This window comes from Castanea sativa, chromosome 7 (genome assembly GCF_040712315.1).
Source record: "Castanea sativa cultivar Marrone di Chiusa Pesio chromosome 7, ASM4071231v1".
In the NCBI taxonomy this organism is placed as follows: Eukaryota; Viridiplantae; Streptophyta; class Magnoliopsida; order Fagales; family Fagaceae; genus Castanea; species Castanea sativa.
The window spans coordinates 13,531,893-13,558,482 of record NC_134019.1 but is presented as its reverse complement, the minus strand read 5'-3'; the positions used below and the strand labels follow the sequence as shown (position 1 = coordinate 13,558,482).

The 26,590-nt window shown below is 35.9% G+C and overlaps 2 protein-coding genes and 1 pseudogene across 2 annotated transcripts; all 3 read left to right on the top strand.

Annotated features, from left to right (window-relative positions):
- The first annotated feature begins 13,845 nt into the window (after window positions 1-13,845).
- On the top strand, window positions 13,846-16,376 carry LOC142644720 (AAA-ATPase At3g50940-like; annotated as a pseudogene).
- Window positions 16,377-18,292: 1,916 nt separating this feature from the next.
- LOC142643997 (uncharacterized) lies at window positions 18,293-19,153 on the top strand. Its single transcript, XM_075818693.1, has one exon. It carries the CDS (start codon window positions 18,293-18,295, stop codon window positions 19,151-19,153), a length of 861 nt encoding a protein of 286 aa, XP_075674808.1.
- A 1,710-nt stretch (window positions 19,154-20,863) lies between these two features.
- On the top strand, window positions 20,864-21,628 carry LOC142643996 (uncharacterized). The gene is made up of 2 exons (XM_075818691.1): window positions 20,864-21,186; window positions 21,301-21,628. Exons 1-2 carry the CDS (start codon window positions 20,864-20,866, stop codon window positions 21,626-21,628), a joined length of 651 nt encoding a protein of 216 aa, XP_075674806.1.
- Window positions 21,629-26,590: the final 4,962 nt, after the last annotated feature.

The following is a 26,590-nucleotide window of genomic DNA, read 5'->3' as shown; positions in this document are numbered from 1 at the left end:
GCAATTGAAACGATCACCAAGTTCTCGACATCAATCTTGATCTTGATAACCTTAAGTATGTATGAAGATAAACACCTTTAGATCTCACAAGAGATTTATACATACTGCATATCAACGACCTCAAAAACGTGGCTAGGGTTTTTCTTTTTATATGAGACATAACACATAAAACCCTACATGTCAAACAAGGATGGGTTGAGTTAGAAAATTCTGCAGAAAAACAATCTACACGAGCTCCGATCAATCGAGTCTAATTTTCGATCAATTGAGCCCTGCAGATTTAATCCAATAAATCTTGCAGTACACTCGATTCCAATTTTACAAATAAACATATTTTGAGCAACTTAAATATAGAGTACTGACTCTAAGTTTTGATCATGATTTGCTAATATTACACATTGAAGTTCTAATACATTTAGATCCTAAAGTCTTAGAACCTAACATTATGTTATTGCTAATTGATGCTTCTCGTCTTTTTTTTTTTTTTGGTGTTATATTTTGATAGGCCAAAAACGTATTGACCTCTTGTGATGGATTAAGTTGATTAATTAGCCAAGTTTATTAATTAATCAAATTAACATGCAAACGCGTGATAGCACAAATAAATCACCAATAAACTAAAATACAATGGAAAATAAATTGACATGGTGATTTGTTTATGAATGGGGAAAACCTCCCAGGCAAAAACCCCACCGGGTGATTTTAAGGTCACTACTCCCGAGAATCTACTATTATCACAATAAGCGATTGTAAGTAAAGGAATCCCAGTACCTTATACAAACCTACAGTTGAACCCTTACCCCAATACCCAATTGGACTTGTTCTGTAGTGACAATCTCTCATTTTCAATGCACGGCTCCCAGTACGTGACTAACCAATTAAGCGGATTCCAATACGCGACTTCAATCACCAACTTGAGAAAGATGTTGGCTGCAAAGTTCTTCAGTTCATCCTTATGATGAAGAACAAGAAGATGCTTGGTTACAAAACCTTACGGTGCAAAGACACAACAACTTCTTCACAAAGAGATGAACTAAAGCAAACTTTGTCTCCGGTCACAAATTGCTTGAACAGACTTTGCTCAATGCTTGTGCAACTTGTGCTTACTTTGACGGCCCTTAAAAAAATCCTTTTATATGTCTAGGTTTATGAGAAAAAAAGACCCAAAGACATATCCACGGATTAGAATCAAAACAGTACTGAAAAACTGTTTTCTTAAATCTCGACAGCTAGAGGTGTTGAGGTGCTGTCAAGAAGCTGTCGAACCACGGGGCTGGAACAGCTTCTTAAAGCTCGATAGATGCAACTATCGAGCTTTAATGAAGAGCACCTCTCAGCTTGTTTCTTGGACAGACTTGCATGGCTTTAACACTTGATTTTGAAACCTTACTTCTTGAAGTATTAAAAACATCCTAGATCTACCCAATTACAAGTAAAGTATGTTTTATCAAAGGATTAGCCAATTACATAAAAGAACGACATATGTTCATATCAAGTGAACCACATATATCTTAACAATCTCCTCTTTTGGCAATCTGTGACAAAACCACAACAAACAAATGAACATATAAGAAAAGTCATAAATCACTCAACTCATACTCACTTGTTGAATACAATAAAATGTATCCTAACATAAATTCTTGAAAAACTTTGCAAGAAGAGAGTTCATGACAAGTAAACTTTGACAACCTGTACTTCTGAAACACTAAACAAAACTCATCAAGGCATCTTAGTTTGAAACAGAAATAAAAGATTGCATACAAATATAAGAATCATATGTATAAAGAGAGAAAAGAAACAACACATGTAGAGATAGGTGAATAAAACATACATCATCATATATATACCACTAGATAAACATCATGTATGTAAAAATGGTCACAAGACCTAGGTACAAGAACAGTGTATCTCTAACAAGAAAGAAAAGAAAAGATATATGTAATCCTTACTACATCCCCCATAAACAAACTCTCCCCTTAACAAAAATCTTCTAACTTTCCTCCTAAGAATGACTACTCCTATATCCAAAACTACTCCTCCTTTTTGTCACGAGTGACAAAGGGTAAGAGTGTCAAGTAGACATCTCGTCAGAACTGGAAAAGCTAGCATCTCCATCCTCGTCATCATCATCGCTGAAACCATCATCAAGTGTCTCAGATGCCTTAAGAGGAGGAAAGGGAGACTCCATAAAACCACCAAGGCGAGCCTATAGTCTAGCAATGCGGCCAACACGGGTGTTCACCTGATACAACTCCATAAAAAAGTGTATCAAGGCGAGCATCCATGCGTTGAAGCTGCGCCATGATCGCATCCAAAGTCACACCTCCCGCTGAAGTAGAAGGAGCGGAGGTAGATGGAGCCGAAGGAGTGGGAGGAGCTGCCGAACCAGACAACCTCGAACGAAACTGCTTCTCGCTCTGTTTAACGGTAGCGTAGTCAATGGCACTCATAAAAGAGAAGTGGTCAAAGGAGGGAAAAGGAATAGAGAAATGGCGTAGGATCTGCGTGATAACAGAAGGAAAGATGAGCTTATTACAGGTAGTTGTATCCCTGTAAACATCTATGATAGAAATGATAAAATGTGAAGAAAAATCTATGGAAAGATCCTCAAGAAGGGACAACAAAAACCAAGCACGAGGCTCTGTGATAGAGTTGTAGTGAGAGAGAGGATACAACACAAACGTCATCACCATGTTCAAGAATCTAGGACCTTTAGCAAAAGGTCGACATGATGTAGACTGATGCTCACCCCAATCAGCTGGGCGCTCACAGAAGGCAGAGATCATCTCGTCTTTGGACACAGTCCGTAGACGCTCACAGCTGGGGTAGTCAAGATGCATAACCCGCAAAATATGAAGCACATCAGATACCAACTCCGGTGTGACTATTATGTGCGTACCTCGAATGCAAATATGAAAAAGAGGTACTGAAGTATCAGTTCCATGCATGTTAGAGTAGAACTCCTGAATGAGCATGGAAGGACATATGACCGGGACATCACACAGTGACTCCCATTCCCGTTTGTGAATGACATCGGGAAGATCAGTGTCGGTGAAGTCCGACAAAACAACTTGGCGTTTCAAATGAACACCTCATTTAGAGAAGTTCTCCAAGAAGTCATTTTGGGCTTTCTCATCACGGAACCGAATAGAGGAGGGAGTAGGATTAGAAGACGAAGAGGCCCTAGAACACAAAGGGTTCTGGACCAGAGTAGACTTATGTTTTGGTGCCATTGACGCATTAACGTAAACTAGAGAGAGAGGGGGAAGAAAGAAACACTCAGAAAAGTTCCAACACAGTTCAAATATAGCAAGTATATTGAAAGGAAAGAACATATGCATGAAAAATGCATGAACATGTGACATGACATATAAAAGACATCATGGGCTCTGCCCAATCTAATCCTACCAGCACACAATCAATTTGCACACATCTAAATGCATGATAATACAGTTATTATGCTTATGAAATGCAATGTATGAGATTTGAAAACTCATCTAGGCAAAAACCCATCCCAAATTTTCACAAAAACTCAACAATTTTGAAAAACCCCAAAAATTTTTCAAAAACTCAAAAACCTAGATTTCAAAACATGAAATGCATGTAGAATGAAAGATAAAAGGCTTACCAAGAGAAGAAAATCTTGAAAAAGCTTGAAGAAACCTTGAGGAGAGTATTAGAGTGAGAGAAATTGAAAAAGAAAGGTGAGAAGACAAAGCTATCGAGAGAGAGATCGAAATAAATGAAGTCCGGATCACACAGAAATGATTTATAGAACCTCAGTAAATCTCGACAGATAAAGGTGTTAAGAGGTATCGAGACAAGTGTCGAGATAGGTGTCAAGAAAATATGCGTCGATAGATGCAACTATCGAGGAAGTGTCGAGGAACCAAACATCAAACACACAAAAGAAGCTCAATCGATCCAGCATCTATCAAGAAGCTATCGATAGGTCAAGAGGTTTTTCAATCGATCTAGAAGCTATCAAGAGGTGTCGAGATTGTGATAAGATGCAACTGAAAAGCTCGACAGATAAGCCAGGTATCGAGAGGTGTCGAGAAGGTATCGAGAAGGCTTAAAAATAGTTTTTCAAGAAAGAAAAAACACAGATATAAATGGAATCAAACATGCAACATAGCCAATGATCCAACCAATATTTTATCCTCTCAGAAACATCTCTCAATCAACAAAGAGTTAAGCTTATAGCTCCAGAAACACACACACACACACTAAACAAGTCTAACCAATTTTATATTTCAAAAACAAATTAAGACAGTTTCGTTAGCATATATCAACACATGTTAACCTTGTGATGGCCAAATCACATTGTACCTGCACATGTATCAAGAATAGCAAAGAATATTGCGTGATTTGTATGAAAAACATCACAAGATTGCACAAGTGTCTCAATGTTATGACGATTTGAGATATGAGAAAATCACTTTAACTCACACACAATCATAACTATTTGATGGGGACTATCACCTTAGAGGTACATCCTATAACTCCCACATCTCTTAGAAGACACGCTTGCAATCATATTTAAAGCATTTTGTTCTTTTAGCTTTTATTTCTTTTCTTATTTTCTTTTTATTAAGCAAACCATGCATGGGTATACAAAGGAGAGAGAAAATAAATCCCAATTATGTTAAGCTTTTTGACATTGCACTTTTACTATGCCGAAACATACAGATATTATTGACATTGCACTTTTGCTATGCCGAAGCATATAGATGTCATTATCATGATTGGTGGGCAACAATGGTGAGATGGTTATTTATACCTTTCTCTTAGGATTTTCTAGTCCTTCTTGTCAAAAAGAGTGATATGAGTGTTAAGTACAAAATATCACTTGACCTTACTCATCACAAACAAAGAGCCACAAAACTTACTTGCTTAGTTGTGTATAGAGATGCTCATCAAAGCTACAAGAGATACAAAGTTTAGAAAACTCTGTTTCAATAGCCATTTTAAGGTTCACAAGAATCGATGTACACAAACACACACTGTTTTTGTATTTTTCTGAATTTTTTCAATTTTTTTTAAAAATTTTTGAAACAAAAAAAAAAAAAACTAAAACTGAAAAACTAATAACCAAAAGCATGTAAAACAAAACAAAGCAATGCATAAAAAACTAGACTGACTCAAACATTGAAACAAATCACCCAAGTAATGCAAAAACAAAAATAGAAGAAGAGAGAGAAAAAGTGATTAGATCACTTGAAACCCTTTTCCTTCCAGACCTTGGAAGAACCTTTCCTTTTTGCAAACCCTTGAACCGGTAGTAAGGGAGAAGAATTGATACCGTTCAAGTTCAAAAGGAACATGAGAGCTTTTAGAAGATCTCCGAGAGGGGCAAACAAGGACAGAAACTAATTCTGATTTCTCGATGCCAACATGCTGTTGCTATTTTGAGTGGCTAACCACTTATAGCAATTTGGTCGAGTATGACCAGCTGCTCCACAGTGATGACAGAGATACTGCTTCTTTTGTTTTGGCCTTTGAGAGTTAGCCTTCTTAGCCCTAGGGTTTTTAACTTCCTTCTTATCCTGCTTGGGGGGTGCTCCTAAGATAAATTTACTATTGTCTATATTTTCACTAGCTAATTCAGTTTTAACATTAGTGTTCTCAATTTCAACATTATTGCTAGGAGGAACAAAAATAGTAGCACTAGAAGAAGAAATATTAAAGGAAGAGAAATCATACCCTAAACCTGTTCGATCTGAAGCAGATTTTTGAAGACTGAGCATCTCATCGAGCGTAGCACTTGAAGTCCTTTCCAGCTGAACTCTGACTTGGAATAGTTCTGCCTCAAACTTCTTAGTCTTCTTAGCCAAGAAGTTATTTTCAAACCTCAGTACTCCAATCGTTTGATTTGCTTCATCAAACTTTGTGGAAAGCTCTTCACGTTCAAGCTCCACATCACTAAGCTTCTTGGTGGTCAACCTATACAGCTTCTCGTGCTTTTCTGAGACCTTATACAATTTAGCATAGGCTGTGTGAATGTCATCTTGATCATCCATCTTCTCAAACTTAGCTTCCACTAATTCCTCTTCTTCATCCACATCTTCAACAATCCCCTCAGTAAGATTAACTGTGGTAGTGAAGGCATTCAAGATTCCGTCATCCTCATTGTTAGAATCATCTTCAGGCTCGGTGTTGCTCAGCGTAACAGCAAGTGCCTTGCTTTTCCCAATCGTCTTGAGATATGTTGGGCATTCCTGTTTCATGTGTCCAAAGCCTTGGCACCCAAAGCACTTAGGTCCTGTAGGAAGAGTGTACTGACTGCCATCCCTTGCATCTTTCTTCCTTTTGTCTTGGCCCTTGAACTAAGAAGAACTGGATTGCCTACGGTCCTTGTTGAAGCCTTTTCCATTGGCATTTTTCATAAATTTCTTGAATTGCCTGGTGATGTAGGACTTCATCTCAGAATCTTCATCGTCTGAAGACTCTTCCATCTCACTGCTCTTGGCCTTCAGTGCCATATTCTTACTCTTGCTCGTCTTTCTGATTCTAGACAAACTCAACTCATAGGTCTGTAGATTTCCAACCAGCTCTGTCAAAGGAATTTTATCAATATCCTTTGATTCCTCAATCGTGGTGATCTTGGCATAGAATCTTTTGAGCACTTTTCTCACAATCTTGGGTTCTAGGATAGTTTCCCAAGATTAAAGGCAGAGTTCACTATGTCTTTGAGTTTTGCATAGAACTCATCAAACGACTCATCCTCCTCCATTTTTATCTCTTTGAAACTTGTAGTGAGCTTCTGAACCTTCGAATCCTTGACAACCTTTGTTCCCTCATAGGTTGTCTGGTCCATGCTTCCTTTGTAGTTTTAGTGGAGGATATCTTCTTGAATTTCTCATTTGTGACTACACTGAACAACGCATTCAATGCCCTGCTGTTGAAGTTTGCCGCCTTAGTCCTTGCCTCATCCCAATCGGCCGGCACTTCCTTTGGCTTAGTCCAGCCAATCTCTACAGCTTGCCACACCTTCTCATCTAGAGATTGCAAAAAAGCTCTCATGCGTACCTTCTAGTGTGCATAGTTAGTCCCATCAAATAAAGGAGGGATTATAAGAGATTGTTCTCTATCCATGACAAACAGGGGTCAATGGATCACACACAAAGATTAAACCCTAATCAGAGTGTGTCTGCTCTAATACCACTTAATAGGCCAAAAACGTATTGACCCCTTGTGATAAATTAAATTGATTAATTAGCCAATTTTATTAATTAATCAAATTAACATGCAAACGCGTGATAGCACAAACAAATCACCAATAAAGTAAAATGCAGCGGAAAATAAATTGACACAGTGATTTGTTTACAAATGGGGAAAACCTACAAGGTAAAAACTCCACCGAGTGATTTTAAAGTCACCACTCCCGAGAATCCACTATTATCACAACAAGTGGTTACAAGTAAAGGAATCCCAGTACCCTATACCAACGTACAGTTGAACCCTTACCCTAGTACCTAATTGGACTTGTTTTGTAGTGACAATCTCTCATTTTCAATGCACGGCTTCTAGTACGTGACTAATCAATTGCGCGGATCCCAGTACGCGACTTCAATCACCAACTTGAGAAAGTGTTGGCTGCAAAGTTCTTCAGTTCATCCTCACGATGAAGAACAAGAAGATGCTTGGTTACAAAACCCTATGGTGCAAAGACACAATAACTTCTTCACAAAGAGATGAACTAGGGCAAACTTTGTCTCCGGTCACAAATTGCTTAAACAGACTTTGCTCAATGCTTGTGCAACTTGTGCTTACTTTAACGACCCTTAAAATAATCCTTTTATATGTCTAGGGTTATGAGAAAAGAAGGCCCAAAGACATATCCACGGATTAGAATTAAAACAGTACTGAAAAACTGTTTTCTTAAATCTCGACAGCTAGAGGTGTCAAGGTACTATCTAGAAGCTGTCGAACCACGGGGCTGGGACAGCTTCTTAAAGTTCAATAGATGCAATTGTCGAGCCAACTGTCGAACTTTGATGAAGAGAACTTCTCAGCTTGTTTCTTGGACAGACTTGCATGGCTTTAACGCTTGATTTTGAAACTTTTTTTCTTGAAGTATTAAAAACATCCTAGATCTATCCAATTACAAGTAAAGTACATTTTGTCAAAGGATTAGCCAATTACATAAAGGAATGACACATGTTCATATCAAGTGAACCACATATGTCCTAACATATTTCCATTTTGACAATGTGAGAGCTGGATTTAGAAGCCCAAGCCCACTTAGAATAGTGGTGCCTTGTATCTCAACCCAAGCCCAAACAATAAAGTTGTTTGTATGTAGAGATGGGAAGGTAATCACAGCATAGTTGCTCATTAAGGTTTTTGGCTAATGAAGTGGGTCACAGTTAAGTAAAAATGAGTCAAGCAATTAAAAAAAACTCTCCTCGGTCCTTTCCGAGGAAGTGTTCTTATATAAGAATTTCTCGAGTTTTTATCAGTCTGTACACTATTCTTTTTTCTGTTACTTTCTCTCCCCAAAAAATCCTCTTATTGTAGAGCTTCTTTCTTCTTATATATCCTACTTCTTGACATCCTGGCCCTCCACTTATATGCCCCAAAACTCTTCCTTTGATACTTGTCCCATCAAGGCTCTACTGAAGGTGGTAGAAGGGGTCGCTAGCTGTGAAGACAATGTTCAGGAGTTATTTCTTCATTAATGCAGCTGATAAGGTTATTACAAAGCATTTAGTGCGGGGGTAGTAGGTATACCCTTTTAGGGAGCTTCCTCCCCTTACACTACTCTTCTCCTAGAATGCTATTTCTTCCACTTGGGCACTCATAAGACATTACGCACCTTTTCCATCATCGCCTCAGGTAGACCAACTTCTTGGTTCAAAGGCGCTTTACTAGTGAATTTGTGAATGACATCCCGCTCCTTATTTTCCTCGGTCCTCGGACACCTCACAGACAATATTATGTCATTGTACTTAAATGTTTTGGTTAGCTAAGTACTTTTATTAATTTTGACCTGTTGTAATCAAGATATTTTAAATTATACTAATTATGATTAAATATTCTTGAAAAAGGAGCAACAAAATTAAATAAAAAAAATTGTAAGACTACAATTGCAAATTAACCCTTAAATTTTATATCAAATCAACAACAATGAAAGAAACAAGGAAATTTTAATAAATAAGAAAGCATGTATGATAAAGTCACTATCTTCATGGAATTTTTGCCCTTGAACAAATTTGTCAAGGATAGAATGAAATTTTCTAGCTCTTAGAGCATCCACAGCAGTGGAGCTAAAAATTTAGCTTTTTAGCTTCACAAAAAGTTACTTTATCTATTTTACCTATACATTTTACAAAACATGCTGCAGCAGTGGATCTATTTTAACTTTCAACACAATAAAATAATATAAACCTCACAATAAAATAATATATCTACTACAATAAAATAATATATTCATTACAATAAATAACAATCACAACCAACCGCAACCGCTATCACTACCACTACCACCACCGCCATCGATTCTTCCACCGCCACCGCAATCGCTACCGCCGCCCACCGTCACCGCCGCCACGTAATAGAATAATATATTCTCTACAATAAACAACAATCACAGCCACTGTCATCACCACTGTCACTACCACTACCGCCATTGCAACTGCCACCACCACTGCAACCACCACCATCAAAAAAATTATTTTTTTCTCACCAATATTAAATAGTAATAATCTACCGCTTAAAATTTATTACAAAAATATTATAAAACATTACTTAATTTTAATTTCTTATTATTCTTTATTTTATTTTTCTTATTTATCTTATTTGTTGGTTTCATCCAAATACACGTATTTTTTTTTCCTCTTTGTTTGCTTCATTTCTTCAATCCTCTGAAATTTTCTTTCTGAAAGTGAATGAGAGATAGAGAGAGGCACGGTGATAAAAGAAAGGAAAAAAAATGGAGCAAAACCCAGAAGGATCGGCGGTGAGCTCAGAAGGATCGGCGGTCAAACTCAACCAAAAACCCAGATCAAACTCATAAGGATCGGCGGCGAGGGTCTGAGCTAATCGGCGGCTTGGAGGGTCGGTGACGGTGTGGGTTTGAGAGCTTGGGACGGAGTGGGTCTGAGGTTGAGAGGGTTGATCGGCGGTGGGTCTCAGCTGGTGGGTCGGTGACGGTGGGTCTCAGCTGGTGGGTCTCGGCGACGGTGAGCTTGAGAGAGTTGAGAGCTTCGGACGGCGTGGGTCTCGGCGACGGTGAGCTTGAGAGAGCTTCGGACGGCGTGGGTCTCGGCGACGGTGAGCTTGAGAGAGTTGAGAGCTTCAGACAACGTGGGTCTCGGCAACGGTGAGCTTGAGAGAGTTGAGAGCTTCGGACGGCGTGGGTCGGTGACGGGCCGGCGGCGGTGAGCTTGAGTGAGTTGAGAGAGTTTAAAGAGAAGAGATGAGAGTTGAGAGAGTTGAAAGCTTTAGTGCACAGAGATGAGAGTGACTGAGAGAGAGAGAGAGAGAGAGAGAGAGAGAGAGGCTTTGAATTATTTTAATTGGGGCCCAAATAAAATATTATTATTTTTATAACTTTCAGCTACAGTGCTCATGTATTGATACATGAGCACTGTAGCGCAAAGCTAAAATTTTTTAGCTTTGCCTCCACTGCTGCAGGTGGGTTTTTGTGGTTTGAGTGGAGCTAAAATAGCAATATAGCTATTTAGCTCCACTGCTGTGAATGCTCTTAGGAGTTTCTTCCTATCACACTTTAAAAAATTTAAATTACATTGAATAAGTACAAGTCTACTCTTAATGATTGCTCTTTATCTTTAAGTTAAGACACTAATTAATTTTTTGAGTAGACAAGAATCGATCCCTAAATCTATTTATTATTAATAGATGAAGTTTAAAGATTAAACTTCCAACAAAGAAATATGGACCTTAGATTACTGCTATAATAGATAATCTTATTTTTTAAGCTGGTGGAATTAGAAATTTCTCCCCCTTAACCCCTAATATCGTCCATAGTCCATCGTCTATTTCTATTAATTTTATAGAATTGCCCCTCTTCATATTAGAAAGAAAAATTAAATAAACACCCATTCAAGTATTAATGTTTTTTTTTCTTTTGATATTTAATTTTTCCATTAATTTAATATTTTCTTTGCCTAATTGAATTTAGAACATCTAATGACTACTTTAAATATTATAAAATTTGTTGTTATATTTTATGGTGAGTGTTTTGCAAAGTAAATTATTAAAATAAATAAAGTTATTTTCTAAGTTATTTAATTTTTTACTCGCTTGTTTTGAATACTCTTAATCAAAAACAACATTGTGGTCACCCTATACCAATTCTAATTCGGTGGCGCCTCGAAAGCTGTTCGATAATGTCAAAAAACTCTGTTTAACACTCTTTATACTTTTCAGTCTTTTCTCCTTTTTACCTGCAGCTTGTTTGTAGTACAATAATTTTCCAAAAGCAAAAGACTTTTGTCGGTGGAAATAACTACCTCATAATTGAACATTTGACAAAACCGAGAGAAAAAAACTGAGAAACTTTTGTAATCCAGAGCACCCAGTTTTGTTTGAAGCTCAAAAATTGAGCTTTTGCCTTGCTCAGTTGCTGCCTGCCAGAACAGTCTTTTGTTTTTGAAAATTGGTGCTAAGCGTGTCCGTTTTTGACTGGCTGAGAGAGGAAATTATTCTTTTCTGAGGGAGAGACTGAGTGGGAGAAGACGGAGACTGGTAACGGTGTTTAAGCGTGTCTTTTCTCGGTGACTACGTGGGAAGAAATTTTTAGTAAAGTGGTTTAAGTTTTGTAAAAATATATATTAATAAAAATGTTTATAAAAGTATATATCGTGGTATTTAAATAACTTTTATTGTTTAAATATTGCTACCAAACAACGGCTAATATTGGCCTATGGCATATTATTCCATTCTTTTTTGTGCATCTTTTAGTTATAAAGTGTCACTACTATTGTGATTATAATTTTTCTTTTAATGATTTCCATGTGAATTAATTAGATAGAAATCTGTTTTATGCATTTACTATCCAGATCAAACATAATGATATTTTCTTCAAATTCAGTTATTTTCATGTGTAAAGTTTGTTTAGACCCCTTAAACACACAATTGGATTAACCTAGTTAACAAGTTAAGTTATTACTTAGTCCAAATTTCAGATCTAAGTTAACACAATCATATAATTATATCAATGTAAAGTGCGGAATATAAAAAATACAAAGATATGATGACCTAGGAAAACTAAACCGGTAAAAAATCTGGGGAGGATTTAACCTAGTTATCCTCAAGGTAAACCTGAATCCATTATGAAAGAATCGAAGTGTACAATAGCGAACTAGACCACTAACATCCTATTGCTACCCACCGGTAGAACTTACTGACAGGACCACGTGCAAGCTTCGAGACCACGGACTCCTTCTTTCTTGGATTCTCCTGTAAGTACAAGCACCCCCGCTTGTGTATCTTTAAGCTCTTATGGCAGCAACTGAACAATCATCAAGTTCTTGAAGTAATCTCCTTCTTGATAATCCTAAGCTTGTGTTAAGGCAAGCACTTCTCAGATCTCACAAGAGATTCACACAAACAGCAATATGAGCAACTTTAAAAACGTGATTAGGGTTTGCCTTTTATACCTAGGACAAAACATAAAACCCTACACGTCATATGGGCTTAGGGTTAAGTTGAAAAATCTGCAGAAAAAACGATCTGCACAACATTCGATCGGTCGAGTCTAATTCTCGATCGATCGAGTCAGACAGAAATGCACAGTAACTTCTGCAGTTAACTCGATTCCAACTTTACATAAAACACATACTTTGAGCAAGTTTAAAACACAACTAGACACCTGTTTTGATCATAGTTTGCCAATAATAAATATTAGAGTTCTAATACATTAGTTCCTAAGTATTTAGAACCTAACATCATGTATGCACGGGTTAGGAACCAATAAAACATGAAAATTAATTGTTAATGAAGTCACTCTATATATTACTAATTTACCATATAGTTGCTCAAGAACCGTTTAACAACACAGGAGGTGGAGTAATCAACAACAATGGATGAAAGTTTGGACTAAAATCTAACTAAATATAATTAAGAGTTATGTCTTATTTCCTTAACTATGTAAAACTAAATAGAATGAGTTAAGAAACCGCGTCATTCATGTTAAAAGTTTCTAATCAATTGCCTTAGCCTTGCGAGACAAGCTCAGGACTAGTAGTGACCCATGCAGCTGGTCTATAAAAAGGGTTGTAAATGTAATAGAGCGAAACATGCAGAGAGTGAAATTAATCTGTGTGAAGAAAAAGAAAAAACAGTGCCTTGTTTCGAGCGGAGATCTTGTTGCGATTTTGGTTTCATTGGATTTTCTAGAGAGGTATTATTATATTTTTCATATTTATTGTAAACTTAAGTTTTGAACATAAACTTAGGGCATTACATTCTCTATTTTATGTTCCTCTATGTTATAAGGTTTTCCACATAATGTGTTCTTGTGTGATTAATTTAATTGGTGCTTGGTGCTTGGTGCTTGGTGCTTGCGTGAATTTATTTATTTATTATTATTATTATTTTTTTTTTTTGCTTCGGGTTATGTTTAAATTTTATTCTTACTTAGATGGAGATTTATCCTAAAAAATTTATGACAGATATCCTCTTTGTGAAGTGACTAAAAATTTTCATAATTAACCATATTGCATAAACAAATTAACAAAACCAAGAAGTACTTGGTGTCCGAACTCCTACATTGCCCTCAAGCCATAAAAAAGTTGTGTCATATTCATTGACCATATTGTTCTCATTTTACAGGATTTGGAAGAGGTGATTGGGAGATACCTGTACCTTCAAACCATGTTTTCTCTCAAAGAGTTGCTTCCATCATTGACAACATTGCTCTCAGCTGCTTTTGTGATGCTAGTAAGTTCCGTAGTAAAAGAACTCATACCTCCTGTAATCCGCGATTATCTCTGCGCCATCTTTAGGCGTCGATTCACTTTCATTATTAAAGAGAAATGTGATCTCGACAGAAATGAAATCTTTGAAGCTGCCACAACCTACCTACGTACCAAGGTTACTAGTGATTCAACAAAATGTCTCGAAGCAAGCAAAACCATTAGGCAAAAGAAACCAACCTTTGATATTGCAATGGGTCAAGAGGTTCTTGATCGCTTTGGAAACATTGAGCTCAAATGGAAGCTTATGGAAAAAGGAGATCTCACTAAGCAAAATCGTCAGGTATTTTTTGAGCTTTCCTTTGAGAAAAAATTCGAAGAGATTGTGCGAGAGTCTTATTTTCCTGAAATAATAAGACGTTCTGAGACTATAAAAAAAGAAGAAGAGATGGTAAAGCTTTATAGCCGTGAATCTGGCTGTCTTGATGGTCGTGCATGGAGGTCTGTTAATCTTGAACATCCAACTACATTTGAGAAGCTGGCAATGGAACCAGAGCTGAAGAAGATGGTCAAGGATGATTTGGACAGGTTTGTTAGAAGGAAGGAGTTGTATAAGAAAGTTGGCAAGGCATGGAAGCGAGGGTATTTGATTTATGGCCCTCCGGGTACCGGTAAATCAAGCTTGATTGCTGCCATGGCTAATTATCTCAAGTTTGATATCTATGATTTGAACCTTTCCAGTAGGTTGTCTGATTTGCAGTTGAGAAAAATTTTGCTTTCTACATCTAATCGTTCAATACTGCCAATTGAGGATATAGATCGCGCTGCAGAGTTGAATGATCGAGAGCGACGTGATGAGTTGGTTAGCATTTTTTATTCTCATAAAAACTAGTTTACAATTATTCCAATATATTATTGGCCCCATGTACATATCCCAACAATACACATTTATTCAATCAAATTCATGTAAGAATCACATTGTCTAATAATTATACACTTTGGTCAGTTTTTGTGTGATTCTTACATGGATTTAATTGAATGATGTATAAAATAAAAAAGTCTTACATTGAATGTTTATTAGATCGAAATGGACTATAAATGATTTCACTGAGTTTCAATTATAACCTTTTTTTTAATAGGAAAAAGTGTTATAATTGAAATTTCTCTTAATCAATTGAATAGATTTTTTTGGAGTATAATGCAAATATAAGTAGCACTTTACTTTTGACAATATCTCTATCTAGCGATATAATTGATTGCCACTCATTTTACTTTGTTGATTTAGGTATCAGTTTTAGGACCTATTATTCATTTTTCAATGACAAAATAAGTATGCGAGTTTGTTTTTGTTAAATTTGACTACAATTTTTATGAGATATTTAGTTCAATGAGTCTAGTTAGTTTCTGCCCTGGAAGAAAAATTTTCCTACCATTAGATACATGTACCATCCGGTTTGAGTTTGAGAATTAGTATGTTTCCACACACACAAAAAAAAAAGGTAAAAAGATTGCCTTCTAATTATCTCTCTTAAATATCATGGAAATTAGAGTTAGTGTATTGACTATGTCAACAACCATGACCACTATGACACTACGGATGCAATGACATTATCTTATGATTTCATCTACCAATATTTACGTTCATGTTATTTTTTCAGTTCACACTATCGGGTTTAGTGAACATTATAGATGGATTATGGTCGAGCTGTGGAGATGAGCGAATTTTGTGTTCACCACCAATCATAAGGATCGGCTTGATCCTGCTTTGTTGCGCCCAGGGCGCATGGACTTGCACGTGCACATGTCATACTGCACCATGGATGGGTTCAAGCTGTTGACTTCTAATTATCTGGATATCAATGGTGACCACCAACTCTATAGACAGATTGAAGGATTGTTGGCGAATGTAGAGGTTACCCCAGCTGAAATTGCAGAGGAACTTTTGAAGAGTAGTGGTAATAGTGATGATGTTGTTCTCGCAGGACTCGTCAAATTTTTCAAGTTAAAGAAACTGGAGAAAGCAAAGGCTGCAAAGGTAAAGGAACTTTTAAAGAGTGGTGATGCAGATGTTGATGTTGAAGGATTTGTGAAATTTCTCAAGCAGAGAATACTTGAGAAGGCAAAGGCTGCAGAGGCATGGCAACTTTTCAGTGATGATATTGATGTTGATGTTGATGAAGGACTTGTCAAACTTCTAAAGCGAAAATATTTTACCTTTTTACAACTTTACAACTGATGGGTAATTTCAAAAGAGATGGTTCGTGTTCTCAAGGAATTAGTAATGTTCCCAAGCCATTCTAGAACTTGTCAAATCGCATTTACGCTTTTCATCTGGGTGACCATGAGTGACTCCCTGCTGGTGGTGATCCTTATTTGTTCCTCTCCTCATTTCTGAGTTTTTGTTCTCTTTGTGAAATAATATGTATTGTATCAATGTGCGGCTGTGCACTGCTGTGAATCTGATTATGTACTTATGCAAATTGTGAGACCATGTGTGTGAGATGTTGGTGATTTAGAAAAGAATTGCTTGTTTGTTGAATAAATATTTTGCATTACTTTTTTTTATATTTTGCATATAAAAAAGTCTTTGGAGGTTATTATATGTTCTTTGAAAAAAACTACGCAAGTCAAAGATGTATGTCAGTGTTACTTACTTGATTACAGTACTGTGAGAGAATAGGAACTAATCGCATAACATGTTGTAATATGACTCTCGCCCTTTCACTTCTCCCTTCTTTTGTCTTCTATTTGTTTGAGGATTCTGAAGTTAAAAAAAAATGGTGGTTTTTATTTTATTTTATTATAAAATAACTTAATTTCTTTCATGTTTACACTAGCATTACTCAAATATGTAAAGTAAGATTAGAAATCAAATTCTTTTTGTCTGTAGACTTTATAGCAGTGTGGCCGATACCGTACCGGTACCGGCCGTACCGGCCGCGTACCGGCCATACCGGCCAATTTCGAGCAATACCGGCCGATACCGGGCGTACCGGCCGGTACAGAAAAAAGCTTTTTTTTTTTTTTTTTTTTTTTTTTTTAATTTTTGAATTTTTGTAAAGGCATAATACTAACTTATTTACATTAACTTCTTAGTATTATTTGTTTTCTTAGTATGCAATGAACAACTAAGCTTTCTATTTTTTATATTGTGTTTTTTTTTTCTTTTATTTGATACTAAAGTCTAAAACTATGAATAATTTGTTCTGAATTGAGGTAATATTTTATAATAAACTTTTATATTTACTATAATATAAGTGAAATATTATATGTTTATAAACATGGTTCTAAAGATTTTGGTGTGTATATGTGTGTGTGTGTGTGTATATATATATATGTATATAAAATAGCGGTAAACCCGAAACGGTACACCGGTATCCGAAATATATCGTACCGGTGGCCAAACTGGTACAGCCTCCGGTACGGTATTGACTTCCTTGCTTTATAGTATCAATGGATGTCATGTCAAAAAGGGCAACAAATGCCACGTCTTTTTCAATGTTCCATTTGGATTATACTTTTTGGAAGTGCACTTCACCAATGAAATGTATACCTTCAATTCCTAGAGCTCATATTGGGAACAAGGGAGATAACCAAATGCGAATGTTAATCTAATATTGTTACTAAAAACAAAGCGATGGATGAAGGATAACATTAATGGGGGCAATATACCTCTCCTGTTGACATGCTCGATCAACGCATGTTGAAATTGATTTTCACTTTAGTTTGAGTTATGATAGCCAATAAATCTCTTGTCATCTTCTTCTTTTCTTCTTTTCTTGGGTTCAGTTGGGATCAATTAGCAAACATTTTTTCTAAGTCCTTATCTTTGTCTAGATATGTACTTTTACAGACCAAGATCAATGTTGTTCTAATACAGTTGGCTTGAAGGATAATGACTACTAAATAATGCAAGTCGCGGGCTCTCCCTCGTACAAGTGTTCTCTCTCGGCGCACGATAGAAGGTTCCTACTATCGTACGCTCAAGTGTTTTCTACTGCGTTCGTGAGCTGTGCTCCGAAGTGTAGCCTTATCTGCCTCCTTGGTGGGCCGGACTACCCCTTTCAGTGGGTCACGCGCAGCATGTGTGCTCCGCCCAGTAGTGGGTCTTCCTCCACCATTGTGGGCTTGCTCAGCCCTGTCAGTGGGCATTTTTCTTGGCCGGCGTGGGTCACTTTTCTACCCCCAAGTGGGTCTAGTAGCTGCTTTGTCGGTGGTGCTATCATCGTCATCTTCAAAGTCATAGTCGTTGGGTATTCTATTTCAGTCCGGCGGCCATAGATACTTTGCAAGGTAAAACACTGTCTTCTGGCCTCCGTGCTTTGTTGTTGTAGGTTTTTGGTTTTCAAGTGGTTTGGCTGTGTTTTGGGTTGCTGGAATAGAAGTTTGGGCTGCTTGCTCTCAATATGAGAGCTTTAGGATGGAATTGTAGAGGCATTTGCAATGCCTCAACGGTGAGAGCCCTCAGGGCTCAAAAAGGAGGTCATAAGCCAGATGTAATTTTTTTGTGTGAAACGAAAGCAAATGAAGAATGTATGGAATATGTAAAAAGAAGGGTTGGTTTTAATGAAAATGTGGTAATAGAGGCAAAGGGCAGAGCAGGGGGTTTATGTTTAATGTGGAGGAACAATGTACAAATTGAAGTGGTGGAGTTTAATAAGTATATGATTGCCGTTAAAATCTTGGACCCTGGTGGAGACTGGTATTTGGTTGGATTTTATGGACCACCTTATGCAGCCAAGAAGAGAAAGGCTTGGGAGAACCTTTGTGCTTTATTGGAGACATTTCAAGAGCCTTGGATTTGCTTCGGGGACGTCAACATTTTTTTGGATAGTGAAGAAAAGGATGGGGGAAGAGCTGAGAGCTCAATGTCCCTAAATTTTTTGAAGGACATTCTTTTCGAATTGGGAGCTATTGATTTGGGATTCTCTGGATGTAGATTCACCTGGAGGAAAAAAAGATGGGGAAAGAATGTCTTAAGGGAGAGGCTAGACAGGGGTATATCTAGCATGTCCTGGAGATTAGTTTTTCCAAAGGCAACCATTCACCATTTGGGTGCCATAAATTCTGATCACTGTCCTATCCTTTTGGGCACACAGCCGGCTGCTCATTACCTTCCTAGACCATTTAGATTTGAGGCTGCTTGGACAAGGGATACAAAGTGCTACGGAATTATTGATGAAGCTTGGAAAGAAGAGGTGGAGGGCTCAGATTTCTCAAAACTATGCATGAAACAACTGAATACCCAAATGGCTTTAAGTAAATGAAACAAAGAAGTGTTTGGTCACTACCAAAGGAGAAAAGACGTGCTGCTAACCAAAATTCAAGAGATACAAAAAGCGGATTGCACAAAGGAGAACTGTAGAAAGGAAGCTCATCTCCAAGCTGAACTGAATGAGTGGCTCCTGAGAAATGAAATACTCTGGAAACAAAAATCCAGAGAAGTTTGGCTCAAGGAGGGGGGACAAGAACTCAAAACTTTTCCACCTATCTACCATTATAAGGAAAAGAAGAAACTCAATAGATGCAGTAAAGAATGACTCTGGGGAATAGATCACAGACAAACGGGAGATTCAAAAGCACTTTGTGGGAAAATTCAAGACCAAATTTAATGAAGAGGAAGTGGACTTTCCAGAAAATTTGGATAATCTAATCACTCTATGCATCACTGAAGAAGAAAATATTGAGTTATGCAGAGTACCAACTCAGTCCGAGATTAAGAAGGAGCTATTCCAAATGCAAACTCTAAAAGCCCCAAGACCAGATGGCTTTCCAGTACTATTCTACAAAAAATATTGGGCAATTGTGGGGGAGTCTGTTACAAGAGTTGTCACATCATATTTTCAAACAAGGAGAATGCTAGCTGAGGTAAATAACACTTTTATTGTTCTTATTCCTAAATCACAAAGCCCTACATCATTTAATCATTATAGGCCTATTAGTTTGTATAATGTTGTGTATAAAATCATTACTAAATTGTTAGTGTCTAGATTAAGGAAAATTTTGCATAAGCTTTTCTCCCCCACACAAGCTGCATTTATTCCGAGAAGGTGGATTGCCGAAAACGAGACTGTTGTTCAAGAAATGCTGCATAGTTTTAAGACAAGAAAAGTAAAATTTGGGTTAATGGCTGTCAAAATTGATCTTCAAAAGGCTTATGATAGAGTGAATTGGAACTTCCTCCAAGTAGTACTCAAGAACTTTGGGTTTGATGAAAAAATTGTGAAATGAATCCTTGAATGTGTATCAATAGTGTCCTTTGAGTTACTAATAAATGGGGGAAGACAGGGCAATTTAGACCTAAAAAAGGGTTAAGGCAAGGGGACCCTTTATCCCCTTACCTTTTCATAGTATGCCAAGAAGTTCTTTCAAGAATCTTAGAGAAGGAATTTATGGAGAAGAATATTAGTGGGGTTAAGGCTAGTATTGGCAGCACTCCCATCACACATGTAATGTACACGGATGATATTGTTCCTTTTCTCAAAAGCATGTAGGAGGGAAGCTAATGCCATTAATGACTGCTTGGAAAAATATTGTAGGTGGTATGGATAGCTGCTTAACAAAGCAAAATCAGGGATTATATTCTCCAAACTCACCCACCAGCAGACTCGCTGGGGCATAAAGCATATTCTACAAATGAAAAGTCTTAAAATTGACTCTGTTTACTTGAGGGCTCCTTTATTCCTTACCAAGGCTCTAGTAAAGGACTTCAAGTTCTTACAAGAGAGGTTAGAAGCCAAACTTAAAGGGTGGAGAAGTAAGACTTTATCATGGGCAGGAAGATCCACTCTAATTAAAACGGTGGCTCAAGCTTTACCTACATACACAATGTCTACTTTTCATGACATCCCTACTAAGGTGTGTGACAAGTTAGATGCTTTGACTAGAAAATTTTGGTGGAATCCAAGAAACCCAAATGGAAGGTATTTGGCTTGGTTGGCTTGGGAAAACTATGTCTACCTAAAGGAATTGGAGGGATGGGATTCAGAAAGAGCAAGGACTTTAATAAAACTCTCTTGGCTAAACTTGCTTGGATAATTGCCTCAAAGAGGGACAACTTGTGTATGAACTTACTAAGAAGCAAATACAAGGTCAAAGAGAATCGGATTCAAAGTGAACCTTCCAAAAATGCTTCCCCAATTTGGAAAGCAATTGAGAAAACCAAACCCCTTATTGCTAAGGGTGCTTGTTACCTTGTTGGAAATGGTGCTTCTATTAATGTATGGGTGGACCAGTGGATTCCTTGGCTAGCTGGGTTTAAACCAACTCCAAAGGATGACTCAATTCAACGAAACCCCTTGTTGGTGTCTAACTTGATATCTACCGAAGATCGTTGCTAGAATCTACCCTTGCTAAATAAGCTATTTAATTCTGAGTTAGTTGAATCCATCCAAAAAATACATATTCCTTTAAGGGGCAGAGCTGACAAGCTAATCTTGGTTCCGGGCAGCAAAGGGGCATTCTCTGTGAAATCTGCATATAAGGCTAACCAAGACCCTCCTTATGAGAGTTCCATAGTGCAATGGCAAAAAATATGGAAGATCAAAGCTTATGATAGAATCAAAATGTTACTATTGAGAATTGGGTCCAATGTGTTACCAATCAAAAACAACTTGGCAACAAGAATAGGGACATATGGTCCAAACAGTGTGTTTTATGGCAGAGAACCTGAAACAGCAATTCATCTATTCTTTCATTGCCAAGTAGCAAGGCCATCTGGTTTGGTTGTAGTTGGGGCATAAGAATTGACAAAATGAATATTACATCAAACGAGGACATCCTTAAAGTGGTCTTGAACTTGGATGAACTGAGTACACTTTAAATTACAGTCACTATGGAGGCTACTTGGCATCTCAGGAATCGGGTCTGGCATAATGGCAATGAGGTGAACATCATTTCTACCATATGCAATGCAGAAAACAGAGTAAAGGAATATCTCAATGCTTTGGACCATGAAAGGACAAAGATAGGAGTGAGAAATTGACTTCATGGATTTCCCCTCCTAAAAACTATATAAAACTAAATGTGGATGCTGCTGTCTCATAGGCTTTCACCTCCTTAGTTGTGGTAGCAAGAAATGAGTTTGGAGAGGTGTTAAATGTATAGGCAAAAATTCATGATTTATACACTCCTACTCAAGCTAAAGCAGCTGCAAATATGTGGGCTCTAAGCTTGGCTGCCACTGAAAATTGGTGCAACATCATTGTGGAGGGGGATTCAAAAATATGTCTTGATGCCCTGTCCAAAGCCAAAGAACCATCTGATTAGTCCATCTCCTCCATCATTCATGATGTCGTTGACATGAGTGCATCCATTGATAATTGTGAGTTTTGCTAGGTTAAGAAATCTCTAAACTCAGCAGCTCACTCAGCTGCTAAATATGTTATTGCTCTTAAAGTAGGTTTCTTGTGTAATAATTGTGATTTGCCTTCCCCTTTCTTGAAAGCATGTAGGCAAGATTGTTGTACCTCATGTTGTTCTTCTTAATCTAATGAAATGGCATTTATCAACATTAAAATAATAAAACTAAATAATGCAAAATAATAAGAAATTGCAACCATGATAGCTTTTGTGGTCACTATTGGCTTTTGTGTAGATTAGATGCCTAGAATAGATATAGATGTTGCTATGGTATTTGTTGAAATTCTTGAGACAATGAATGCAATAGTGTTTTGAAGAGAAAGGTGAATGATCTCCAAAGTACATTAGAGTGGAGAATGTATTAATTTATATGTAAATATTCATTAAAAAAATGAGGTTAATTATATGTAATACGAAGTTGTATAGATTTGTAGCAAAACTAAATATAGATTTTGCCTTCAAGCCTGTTAAACTGACAAAGGTTAGAATCCTTCGCATATAGTTTTCCCATTGTTTTGAATTTTCTAAAACAAAATATTTGCTTTATTTTTATTACCTACTCTTTTTTTCTCTTTTGGTTTATTCTTGCTAGGCTAATTAGGCTCTTATTAAAATTTGATTAACTTTAAACTCATATTTCATGTGAATTAGAATTTAGAGTTGCGTGTTTAAAATAAAGAGATGAGATTCTAGAATGATGTTTAGGTAAAATTTTGAAAATCCTTTATTTTTTTATGATGGCATAATATTGTTTTGGGTCAAACTATGGTGGATAGGATGTTTAATCCTAAAGAGTCACAATTATCAAACCTTGCAAGTATCAAACTGGCCTAAGCTCAACTTTTGGCCTTTTTCTAAAAGTCTTTCTATGTATTTAGATTCATCTAATTTAATTTGTCTTTAATGCAATCACATATTTGTTTTATCTCTATTACTATAAATATATGTGATTTTAAATTTATGGTTTTGTTAACAAGAGTCAGCCAGCAGCTGTTAATGAACCAGCTTTGGGCCCTACTTGCATAGGAAATTGGTGGAAGTTCTCTTTTCAGATGCAATTTATTTTAGCCGTGAAGCTTGGTTTCTCTAATAAATATATGACAAAAATGCCCCTTAAACACACCTTTAACACATTTTCCTCCATTTCACTTTATCAATATTTCACTCATCATCTCCTTTCTCTTTACCAATATCAAACTCACTTTCTTTCACTTTACCATTATCAGATCCACTTCAAAAAACGAAAAAAGAAGAGATGAAGAAAAGTTCAAATGTTCAGAGTGCGTTTGGATACCGTTTATTTTGCTGAAAACTGAAAATAATAAAAAATGCTTTTCCGGTTACTGTTCATAAATGAAATTACTGTTCATTTGCCTATTTGCACTGTTCATGTTCCATGAACAGTGCAAGAGGCGCTAGTCCAGGAAAAAAAACGCAAAACACAGGATCATTTCAGCTATCCAAATACTCACTCAATGAAGAATTAAGCAATTATTTTTCAAGGTACAATAATTTTATTTTATTAAATTCATATTTATTTTTTGAATATATTTGAATATGAGGTTAATCTTTATGTTTAATACATGTTTTATATTATGGGGCCGATAGATGAGAATTTAGTTGTAAATGAGACTCATCAAGTTGTTAAAAGAAATTGTTGTGTACTTTGAAAGTTCTATCTGTAAAAAATAAAAAAAAGTTCTAGACCAATATCATAGGTACAACAAAACATGAAATCCCAAGTACTATATAACCCAAGTAACATATAAGAATATACACAAACTTACCTCTTGGCATGACTCTATCCACAAATAATATAAAAGACTCCACAAACAATATTCATATGTAGAATTGTTTAACATGAAGTTCATTGTGCCTGTGAAGTAGGAAAATGCATGGGAAATATGATTTCTTGAAATGCTTGCTCAGACTAGGTAAAGTAGAGCACTTGTAATTCATATGCAAAAAAAAAAAAAAAAAGGGGCGGAGCTCTGGTAAAACATATAAGTGGAAAACTAAGAAAATGGCAAAATAAATGTTGCACGTGATAAAATCTAAGAAAAAATGGGAAGAATTGTAAATGTAGTGCTACGAAATTATGTTGTTCTTTCTTATTTTTACGCTAGAGCATAGGGCATCTAGTCCTTATCTTATTTTATTTGTATCATGTATTTTTCATTTATCCTAAAATATGATGTTGATTGTTTTAATCTTGTTTTAATATAGCACCAATAGATGAGAATTTAGTTATATGTGAGACTCATCAAGTTGGTTAAAGGAATTGTTTTAACTTAAATGAATTACTTCAGGAATGAACTTTTATTTTATTTTATTTGTATCATTTTTTCATTTATCCTAAAATATGATATTGAATATTGATTGTTTTAATCTTGTTTTAATGTAGCACAAATGGATGACAATTTAGTTGCAAGTGAGACTCATCAACTTGTTCCAGTGAATTACTTTGACTTAAATGAGCTACCTCAAAAAGGTACTTTTTTTTTTTTTGTAATCCATATTTCATTTAATGTGTAATATGATATTGATTTTTTTTTATTCTTGTTTTAATATAGTACAAATTGATGATGATTTAACTGCAAGTGAGATTCATGGAAGTGTTTCAAGGAATTGTGTTGAGTTAAATGAGTTTCCGAATGATGAAAAAAATAATAACACATGTGGAGGGGAAATAATTGATTGGAATGAATGTCCAATAGATGAAATGAGGGTTATTGAAGAATATGAGGTTATAAATTCAATAGAAAATTAATTTGAGCCTTTTGTTGGTCAATGTTTTCTTAGTGTAGAAGAAGCTTTCATTTTCTACAAAAATTATGCAAATCGAAATGGTTTTACAATTCGAAAAGGTCATTCAGAGAAAAAAAATGGGGAAATAGGAAGATGTAATTTCTTTTGTCATTAAGAAGGTAGACAACCACTAAAAATGGTGAATCCATTTGAGGAGCGAAGAAATAGGAAGTCTTTAAAATGTGGATGAAAAGCTCGTCTAACTATTATATTGCAAAAGTCAATAAACATTTTTCCAAAAGAATGGTATGTTAGTATTTTTTTTTGTAGATCACAATCATGAATTGTTGTCCTGGGCCAATTGAGTTATCACCGAAGATGATAAAAATTGCATCCTCTTATACAAAGAAGCTAGGCTTTTAGTTAGAGAAATAATACGTGTTATAGACCTTAAGAAAAAATGTGAAACATGGACATCTTCCATTTTTTTCAATGGGATATTTGTAATTTTTATGTGAAAATGAGAAAGATGCATGTTGTGAATGATGCCATGGATCTTTTACAATTTTTTAAAGTTGCTAAAGAAAGGAATTCTAAGTTTCAATATGCATTCACAACCGATGAAGAGAAAAGGTTAGAGCATATTTTTTGGTTGCACCCTTATAGTTTTGATTGGTACAAAAAATATGGCAATGTGGTTATTTTTTATACTACTTACAAGGTAGATGCTTATGATATGCCTTTTGTTTTTGTTTTTTTTTTTGGTGTCAATAATCATGGAAAGACGATTTTCTTTGGTTGTGCACTTCTTCGAAATGAAACAACTAGTGTTTTTCTATGGTTAATGAATGTACTCTATTTATCTTATAAATTTGTACAACTATTTTTTCATTTTATTTAATTAATTAGTGGAATAATATTAATACATATCATTTGAAATGTTTACATATTCTAATAAATTTTTGCTTGATTAGTAGAATTTTGCATATTTTATGAAGAAATAACCCAAGGCAATCTTGATGAATCAAGATCCATAGATTACAGAGGCAATATCAGAAGAATTACTACTCACAAAACATGCCTTTTGTATATGGCATATTACCGCTAAATTTAGTGGTTGGTTTACATCCATTCTTCATAATCAATATATAAATTGGTGCACACTGTTCTACAAGTTATACAAGTTAGACTCATGTGAAGAATTTGAGGGTCAATGGACTTAAGTTATGAAAAAGTATGACATGCTTACTAATAAGCATGCAATTGGTTTATATCAAATCAAACACTTTTAGGTACCATGTTACCTTCGTGGACATTTTTTTGGTGGAATGACAACAACCGAAAGATCAGAAAGTATAAATGCCTTTTTTAAACAATTTGTTAGTTCTCACATAAACTTGATCCAACTCATTAAACAAGTCAATACTTACCATTGATTTCTTTTGTTGTATAATTTGTTTTATTTTTTTATTTGTTAATATTTGTAGTCTTTATGTGTCATATAAAAGTTTTTAATTTATTTTATTTTTTATAATCTTAGGTTGATCTTACCATTGAAGATATTGAGCAAACACAATCACATGATACAATGTTAG